Source organism: Conger conger, chromosome 9 (assembly GCF_963514075.1).
Source record: "Conger conger chromosome 9, fConCon1.1, whole genome shotgun sequence".
In the NCBI taxonomy this organism is placed as follows: Eukaryota; Metazoa; Chordata; class Actinopteri; order Anguilliformes; family Congridae; genus Conger; species Conger conger.
In genome coordinates this window covers 6,817,972-6,827,562 of record NC_083768.1, presented here as the reverse complement: position 1 = coordinate 6,827,562, position 9,591 = coordinate 6,817,972, and the positions used below count along the sequence as shown (strand labels likewise).

General features: G+C 47.0%; 2 protein-coding genes across 3 annotated transcripts in view; both read right to left on the bottom strand.

The window, feature by feature from the left end:
* Positions 1 to 999: 999 nt before the first annotated feature.
* LOC133137198 (nascent polypeptide-associated complex subunit alpha, muscle-specific form-like) lies at positions 1,000 to 6,678 on the bottom strand. 2 transcript variants are annotated; one of them, XM_061255309.1, is made up of 5 exons: positions 6,232 to 6,678; positions 5,227 to 5,360; positions 4,594 to 4,708; positions 3,791 to 4,192; positions 1,000 to 3,724 (listed from the first exon to the last, which is right to left on the bottom strand). In XM_061255309.1, the coding sequence occupies exons 1-5, from the start codon at positions 6,500 to 6,502 to the stop codon at positions 2,400 to 2,402; spliced, it is 2,247 nt and encodes a 748-aa protein (XP_061111293.1). In that variant the 5' UTR covers positions 6,503 to 6,678; the 3' UTR covers positions 1,000 to 2,399. The 2 variants fall into 2 exon arrangements, with proteins under 2 accessions (XP_061111293.1, XP_061111291.1); XM_061255307.1 differs by having other exon boundaries at positions 1,000 to 4,192.
* A 2,749-nt stretch (positions 6,679 to 9,427) lies between these two features.
* casq1a (calsequestrin 1a) overlaps positions 9,428 to 9,591 on the bottom strand; it is a 24,893-nt gene continuing 24,729 nt past the window's right edge. Inside the window, exon 11 of the mRNA XM_061253750.1 lies at positions 9,428 to 9,591. This exon is cut by the window's right edge and continues 1,859 nt beyond it. The gene's annotated coding sequence lies outside the window, so the exon portion shown is untranslated.

Here is a 9,591-nt window from a genome sequence, read left to right as displayed (position 1 = left end):
TTGTTTGATGTTTTGAAACCTATGGAATGCTCTTAAAAAGCACAAATGCCACCTTCTGGTCTTCTTGCTTGGCTCAATTGCACCAGGCAAGATCAATCGAGCACAGAAAGGTATTTGAATCCAAAACGCACACATTTGACCCAGGTCTGGTGAGGACACAAGTAGATAATTTAGAATGTTAGCAACAAATTAATTATTAAACGTGTAATATTAAACTACGGGCACACAAGACTTTGTGCCTGAGGACTGGGGGTGATGCAACCTGAGTAGGGCAGGGATTAAGCTCCCAGATCCCTGTGTCTGCGTGGGTTTCCTCCCACAGTCCGAAGACATGCAGGTTAGGCTGATTGGGGAGTCTAAATTGCCCATAGGTATGAGTGTGTGAGTGAATGGTGTGTGTGCCCTGCGATGGACTGGCGACCTGTCCAGGGTGTATTCCTGCCTTTCGCCCAATGTATGATGGGATAGGCCCCAGCTCCCCTGCGACCCCGTTCAGGATTAAATCGCATCACGATCTCTTGACGTTGAATGAGGCGCCCTCCTTTACTCTTGGAGTGAACCTGACTTAGTGTGCAAGTATGCGATCAGAATGCGTTTAACTGAACATTCCAATGCTGATGTCACAACCATCGCAGTTGAAAGCAATGGAGTTCTAGAAATCAGAATAAATAAATAAAAAACAGCTGGTTTGTGTTGCATGCTGGGTGGCCAGACTGGAGCTGCTTGCAGGAGTGCAGGTGAGATTGCGTAAGAGCTGGGACCGGCAGACTTTCATAATTCAGTGAAAATCATACTCATGAATGTGAGGGGTGTCCGAACAACGAGTCCCAAATCAGCTTTTTCCGAACAATAACCACTCCTGCTTTGTGCAAACCGGCACTGATAACCCTGGTGAAGAAGACCCAGCAAGATAACGTGGAAGTGCTCTCTCAGATAACCTGTAGTCAGGTGGAACTTTTCTTCAATCAACCAGCCAATTAATGCAACTGGAAAGGAACGGTTAGAAGACAGGGTATTTATTAATCAAACAGTATAAGTGTGAGAGGACGAAGAAAGCAGGTGTGCAGACAGGTATGACTGAATTAAGTATAGTAGTAACAAAACAAAAAAAAGAATACACATCTTATACAAAGAAAAAACTTAAACGTCTAGAGATCAGTATTAAAACACTTGTAAAAAACACATTATCGGTTAACAAGTATTGAATAATTATTATTTTTTTTAGGTTTCATTTTTCATTTTTTTTTTTTTTACAGCAAATATTTGAAGAGTTGACAGTGAATATTTAATACAGAATTGTGCACAAGATGTTAATCTCCACCCTCACCCTCACCGAAACGATCCTCTCATCACCTGCTCTCATTAATCCCACCGTAACGCAAATAAGCATTCCCCTCGGGCTTCAGCCAAACGGAGGGGGCTGGGGTCATCGGGGCCCTCGCTCAGCTCAGGCCGTAAGTCACCACATCGCACCGTTCATTAGCTGCCACTGAGAACGGCTCTTTCGCCGTTCCCAAAATCGGAATTCTGCGGGAGTTCGGATTAAGCCAACTGAAGGCATCAGACGGCCCCCCTTGGTTTAACCCGAGACGCTCGGACCTTTATTTAGCTCAATCGCATTTCTGTAAGCGCCGACCACAGCCGCAAACTGGAGGAATATAGTGAAGGTTTTTACCGTGCTCAAGTGCTGGAGTCACGCCCAGTGTAGGTGGGTAGGTAGAGAGCTGTCAGGCACAAAAAAAAAATCAAAAAAATCAAAAGGTAAATCGGTTTTAAAACAAAAACTGGAACGTAGACCAGCTGCCCAGGACTGGACTTTCCCCAGCCCTGCTTCAATGCCCCGACCGGCTGGTAAATTCACAGTATTTGTAGAACAACAAAAGAAACGAACGTCACCTTTGTACTACAGCGGGAGCTTCCTGAGTTCCAGGTGAACCGGGTTCTGCTTCCGCGCGCGACAGCAGGTCCAGTCGGATCCCTGATCGGCCACTTGAACAACAACGAGCCGGGGCATGATTCAGTGGTTTCAGTTGGAGGTAGTGTTCTCATCTGTGAGGGCAATACCTCCCACCCAGAGAGCAGTCTCTCCCATCACCCAGGGAGCAGTCTATCTACAGTTTCTCTCCGATCACACAGAGAGCAGTGTCTATACGGTTTCTCTCCGATCACACAGAGAGCAGTGTCTATACGGTTTCTCTCCCATCACACAGAGCAGTCTCTCTATGGTTTCTCTCCCATCACCCAGGGAGCAGTCTATCTACAGTTTCTCTCCCATCACACAGAGAGCAGTGTCTATACGATTTCTCTCCCATCACCCAGAGAGCAGTCTCTCTACGGTTCCTCCTGCTTCAGGGCCAGGAGCGGGGGCGGCGTGCCCCGGCGCCTGGCCTGGTGCCTGGTCAGGTTCCTCCTGCTTCAGGGCCAGGAGCGGGGGCGTCGTGCCCCGGCGCCTGGCCCGGTGCCCGGTCAGGTTCCTCCTGCTTCAGGGCCAGGAGGGCGGGCGGCGGGCCCCGGTGCGTGGCCTGGTGCCTGGCCAGGTTCCTCATGACGCGGAAGCGCCGGGCGCACTGGCCGCAGCCGTACGGCCGCTCGCCCGTGTGGAAGCGCTGGTGGCTCTTCAGACTCTGGCGCAGGCGGAAGCGCTTGCCGCACTGCGCGCAGCGGTGCGGCCGTTCGCCCGTGTGGAAGCGCTCGTGGCGCCGCAGGTTCTTGCGCAGGGCGAAGGTCTTGCCGCACCGGCCGCAGCTGTACGGCCGCTCGCCCGTGTGGAAGCGCCGGTGCCTCTTCAGGACCTTGCGGCGCTTGAACTTCTTGCCGCAGAGCGTGCAGGCGTGGGCGTGGGCGGGGGCGGGGGCGCGCGACTGCAGCCGCCAAACGCCGTTGCCGCAGGCGGTGAAGCAGCAGGGCCGCGTGCCCGTGTGCAGCCGCTGGTGCGCCCGCAGGTCCCTGGGCAGGTCCGCGCCCTTCCGGCCGCGCCCCGCCGGGCCCCGCCCGCCGCCGCCGAAGATCAGCAGCACGTTCACCAGCTGCACGGAGCAGGGCCTCAGGGGCCCGCCCGCGAGGGGAGGGGCCAGGCGGGGCGTGGTCAGCGCGGGGCTGAGTTCGGCCGGCAGCTCCGCGCGGGGGGTCTTGCAGGGCGGGGAGCCCAGACACACAACTTCCTCTTCCGCTCCCCGTTTCCTCCCACATTCTGTTACGCCTTCTTTTACAGCTGTGGATTCCGTAACGCCTGCTTCTTTTACAGCTGTGGGTTTGACTGGCCTTGCTTCTTTTACAGCTGTGGGTTTGATTGGCCTTGCTTCTTTTACAGCTGTGGGTTTGATTGGCCTTGCTTCTTTTACAGCTGTGGGTTTGATTGCCCTTGCTTCTTTTACAGCTGTGGGTTTGATTGGCCTTGCTTCTTTTACAGCTGTGGGTTTGATTGCCCTTGCTTCTTTTACAGCTGTGGGTTTGATTGACCTTGCTTCTTTTACAGCTGTGGGTGCCGTAACACCTGCTTCTTTTACAGCTGTGGATTCCGTAACGCCTGCTTCTTTTACAACTGTGGGTTTGATTGGCCTTGCTTCTTTTACAGCTGTGGGTTCCGTAACACCTGCTTCTTTCACAGTTGTGGATTCCGTAACACCTGCTTCTTTCACAGCTGTGGGTTTGATTGACCTTGCTTCTTTTACAGCTGTGGGTTTGATTGGCCTTGCTTCTTTTACAGCTGTGGGTTCCGTAACACCTGCTTCTTTCACAGCTGTGGGTTTGATTGACCTTGCTTCTTTTACAGCTGTGGGTGCCGTAACACCTGCTTCTTTCACAGTTGTGGATTCCGTAACGCCTGCTTCTTTTACAGCTGTGGGTTTGATTGGCCTTGCTTCTATTACAGCTGTGGGTCCCGTTACCCCTTCATCTTTTAGAGGAGTGGGTTCTGTTACCCCTGCTTCTTTTACAGCCGCGGGTTCAGTTACCCCTGCTTCTTTTACAGCTGTGGGTTCTGTTACCCCCCCATCGTTCACAGATATGAGCTGTGTTTCCTGTGTACCCCTGTTTAGGGGTATGGGTTCAGTTTCCCCTCCCAGTTCAGCAGGTGTGGGTTCAGGTAAGGGCTGTGTTACCAGTTCTTTCACAGGTGGTGGTTGTGCTACCAGTTCTCCTGGTGCGTGAGGTGCAGTAGAGCCCTTTGGGTTCAGCAGAGCACTGTCTTCCTCTACAGCCCCGGTGGGAAAGATCAGAAAACAGAACATTAGCATCTGACTAACAGTTTGTGTAAAGTCATCAAAATGAGTTATATATAATATTAAAATGAAAACTTAATATGGATGTGTTACTGTGCATAATGAGCCAACACCTTCCATGTGTACCACTTTTCTTTACCCAGTTGAAAAATCTGTTTTTTAACCCTATATTTATGGTGTAAGATGACTAATATGTGATTAGAATGTTCTATCTGAACATGAACAAAAATATGAAAGTAGAACGTTCTTAACTGAGGTAAACAATCGCTTCCGGTAACTGAAGGCAACGGAGTTCTGGAACACCAAGCAGAGAAACTTTCCCGCCCACGACGGACTGCGAAGGCCGCCAGGACAGATGGCCTCAGTCACTCACCCTCCGCACTGGAGTCCACCGGTCCCGTTTCCAGGACAACGGCATCCGTCCCACCCCGACCAGCGAGGGGCGCTGCTGCTGCCCGGGGGGGTGACGGCGATGGCACCCCAGCCAGCTGCAACAGATCAGGTACACCGCGGCCTTTAAGGTATAACGCTTACGACTTGCACGCACATATCCTTAACATATCCTTAATGGTTATAGTGCTAAAAAAATTCCACGTTTGCAGTGTGCCGCTTTGGTGTAAGGGTGAAAATACGCAGGCCACAAAAGCGACACGTCGTGCTTGGCTCATTATCGCGCATCATTGACCGTTTGCACCAGCACAATCCAGCCATACTGGTTTAGCAATATCTTGGCAGAAGAATGCTTTTGTGTTCCAATACCTTTCCTCACCTAAAAAAACAGGTGGTCTGATACCAAAGGCGCCATGTTCGAAGTAGTTTAACACATCTTGGTGTAAATACCAGGAAATAAAAGGTTCTGAACTTGTGTCTTGTGCTCATCTTTTTAAATCTCAACCCCCAAATGTATACAGTGTATTGCAAAAAACAAAGGAATAGGACTGGCCGTCCAAAGGCCGTCCAACGGGTAGTTCAATCACAGAACGTGTCTAATATGACGCGCGCTAACCTCGCATTCCAGGGCACGGGACTGCTGTCCTTCAACTTCCAGGACCTCGGTGCGGGAGGCGTTCGCGTGTCCTCCGCCCTCCCAAAACACAGCCCCGCGCTCCGTCGCAGGGAGGGCCTGCTCCCCATCAGAGCCTGGAGGGGAAGAAAAGGGGGGAGGGGTCACACATGGCGCGCGTTCACGCTGCTCTCTCCCATGCGCCCAAATCACTTAAAAAGAAGTCTGTTCAAGTACGCTAACATAGACTAAAAACTGAATTAAAAATACAAAAAGAACCGCATACAGCGAACTACCATTTAAAATTAGTGTATGTACATATCAAAGATACACTGCTGTGAAATATTTTAAGCATTTTTTAAATTAATATATTTACGAATAAACTGTCCACAATTAATTTAATGTGTTTTAAAAACATGATGTTATTTACTTAAGTCGCCTGACTTCCCAGGGTCGTCTGACTTTCACACTTACAGATATAAAACATAAACTAGTATTTGCTGATAAACCGTGGTACGTTGACCCAGTCGAAATACACAACTGTACGATTTATTGGGGTGATTTAGCCAGATAATTGAACAGATGCCTGAAATCAATAGCTGGCCCGTTCCGAAATCCCAATTCCAGCATTTGAAAGCATTTATATTCCAACCCATCCCCCCCCCCCCCCCCGAAATCGGGTGGCGAGGAGTTACCTAACTTAGGATACACCGTTTCAATAGCTGGCAACGTTACGTTACCCGTCCGTATTTTAACTTTCGATTTAGCGAACGACTAGCTAGTTCGCCAGCAACTGGCTAAGGTTAGTTTATTGCAAAATGTCAATGACCATAGATTGGTATCGTTTTAGACCCTGTTGAAATCTGAGACACACATTCATTGGAATGCCAACGTTAAATCCCCGTTCACTGTTTACAAGCACAGTGGCGCTAATCGGGTAGCCTAGCTGTATTTCCTTAGCTAGTAGCAAGCTTCTCTCTTGGTAATGCAACATATAAAGTAACGTACGCCTTTTCCCTCCGACTCTGACTTGCACCCCGGCGCTGTGGATGTGTTTTTTTAATTTTCCGAGTAAAGATTCCGCTCGTGTCCTTAGTTCGTCCTGCGCACACGTCTTGGAGTTTGTCCTCACATTCGAAATAGCGCTGCCCTCAGACACAACACAACCGTTCTCGAAAAGTTTGGTTATTTCCACCACTGCAAGGTTAAGCAAGACCTCCAACACAGACGCAACTTGGGTTTGAAAAACTGACACGGAATCAGACGTGCTTCCCGGCATTTTTCTTCTCAGTTCGAGGGATTACGTTTAACATTAGTAAACAAGCGAATTCACAACGTTTTCCTTCCACACACACAACGTGGTCGCGCTGGAATTCTCTCAGTCCCCAACAGGACGGCGTGTTACGTCAGGACGTTACGCAGTTCACCTGTCCCGCGTTACACGCCCATTTTCACTACGACTGGAATCAAAAGAAGCGCAAGCACGGTCCAGGGGCCTCATTTATAAAACTGTGCTTAGGATTCACGTCAAAAGGTTGCGTAAGCATGAAACCTAGGACGTGCGTACGCAAAAAAATATTCTGATTTATAAAACAGTGCATACGCACGTCCCACGCCAGTTTTCCTTTATAAATCACAATCAACTCTAAATGTGGCGCAACTTTGCCAGCTTCATGTCCCGCCCACAGTTGCCTATAAATAGGCAGTGAAACACCCCTAATGAATATGCATTTCACGAAGACGACAATGGCAAACCCTGAAAAGAAGGCCAAGAAAAGGGATTTCAGCCATTTGATTGCCTCTGAAAAGCTACAGGTGTGGGAATTATCCTGATTGATTGTAAATGACAAACAGTTCTGCACAATGAATGTGATGATGACGATGATAATAATAATAATACACATTATTTGTCTAGCACCATTGAAAACACAGTTACAAAATTAAGAGATAAAACGAACAAAAATGTATAACAATAAACACATTATAAAACATAATATATGAATATGATAACAATATATGAAACTATGCTCGTATCTGCCCGACTGACGCATTGTAAACGGCATCAGTGCAGTGTAATTTGTCCGACTGTTCACCATTTTATTTATGAGAATACATTTAATAACATGAAGTATTGTTTTACAATTCGTCTATATATTTGAGGGATTTTACAACAACATCTCCGTTTATATTTATCATCCTTTAATCATATTTTTGGGCACTCCAGGGAGCATCAATCAAACAGCTGTTTGTTTATTCTTGTAAGAGAGGCTTTTATCCGTTTTTGCAAATTAACTCTTCGTATATGATACGTGAGAGGTAATATTTCATTACATTACATTACATTACATTGCATGGCATTTAGCAGACGCTCTTATCCAGAGCGACGTACAACAAAGTGCAAATTAAACACAAGAACAAGTGCAAAGAGGACCTGAGAGGACAGTATAGTTCCGAGTCCTAGTGTAAACATGCAGAAAATCAGAACCCTTTAAGAGTACAATCAACAACAATGAATTTCGATTTATTTTACACAGTGGCATCTGTTGTATATCATTTTCGACTTCTCTCCTCGCCAAATGTTGTGTTGCACTTAGGAAGGGAGAGAGCCTGTATAGCGAGATTCAACAACACAACACTTTAATAAGTGTAACAGGGACGAAGCACGTCCTTACAGCAGCCATACCCAGCCACAACTCCCGGCAAATCTTTATACCTTTTTACATCCTGTTTCACTTCCTGTTTTCCTGGTCTTACGTCATGAGCATTAAAGGCACAGTTTCTCATTTCTCCAGTTAATGTGCGTACGCATGGGTCAGAGTTTCCGTGGAGGACCGCACATTTTCCCGTCAAGTTCGTTTTTTATAAATGCCAAAGTTTGCTTAGAAAGTGGCGTACGCATTCTTTTGTGCCTACGCAATGTTTATAAATGAGGCCCCAGGAGTTTTATTTCCGCCTCCATTATGAATCTCAAAGCCAATATGGACAACCACGTTTTCGTTGTATTTATTCCTCAATTTTTTTGTCAGAACGCATCGCTCATGTTTGCCTACAGCTTCTTTTAAGTGATTTGTAACACATTTTCTCAAGGTTACGATATGCTTGGCTTATCGCACGTGCACCAGGATGTATTGTTTCCGAACCATGTTTATTTAATCAGACAATACCTTGTTTTTAGGAAGTTTTAACTTTTTTTGTTGCAGCAGACATGTCTGTTCAGACATGGAGCAGAAGCAGGTAGACTGACTGAGGGAGTGAGTATGTGTATTGCTCTGCACAGACCGGGTTCTTGTGTCACTTTTGAAGTCATGTACAATAAACCCAATGGCATCAGTCTCTGGAGATTTGTGTCAGTTTCTGAAGAGGTTTTCGATAGTGTAGACGGAACACTGGGGTTATTTTTTTCCACAACATTGCATCTGGACCTAAAATTTTAAAACTCTGGCAGGCTAGCCGTCATCACGCTGGTAGATTCTATTTGTATTCTTCTTTCGCTGTGTTCATGCTTCTTTAAGGACACAATGCCTAGAATCAAGTTCATCGGCCATCGAAATGGATAAGACTGCCACTGCCTGTGCCAAACATTGTGACCATGACACTATACTGTAACTCCTTTGGGGATTCTGTAGTACCAACAATTGACTGTCATCTACATTACAAATCATCAATTCTGCACTCAACTGACTCTGAGCCTGCCTGCTCTATCAAGAACACATGAAACATTCACAAAGCACAGCGTGGTAAAAGACAGTGGCCCACATAGCACAGTTGTCCGTGCTCCCACCCACTAAAATGGTAAATGGCTGGCATTTATAGAGCGCCTTTATCCAAAGCGCTGTACAATTGATGCTTCTCATTCATCTATTCATACACACACTCACACACCGATGGCGATTGGCTGCCGTGCAAGGCACCAACCAGCTCGTCAGGAGCATTTGGGGGTTGGGTGTCTTGTTCAGGGACACTTCGTCACACACAGGGCTCTTACCTCCTGAGCCTCCCGAGCCATTGTCGACCCAACACTAACCGACCCGACATTGAGACAGAGCTGCACTTCCTCTCTGAGTGTGCAAAACATGAAAACAATTAAATATAATCCCCCAGGGACTATTATACAATGTGTGAGTGTATTTCGGCTTTATGACACACATCCACACACATACGCATGCATGTAGAGACACAGAAAGAAAAGAACACCAAAAGACAGTTTGTTTTTTAAAATTTTTTCTTTCTTTTTTTTTCCCCAACATAGAACCTTTAAAGACAATTTTCATCTCTTTCCAAGCTGTGTTTTTAAGACTTTACAGTGAGATCAAGTTTCCTTAAAAAAAAATAGAATAAGGTTGTTGTTTTATTTCTTTACCAGTAGAA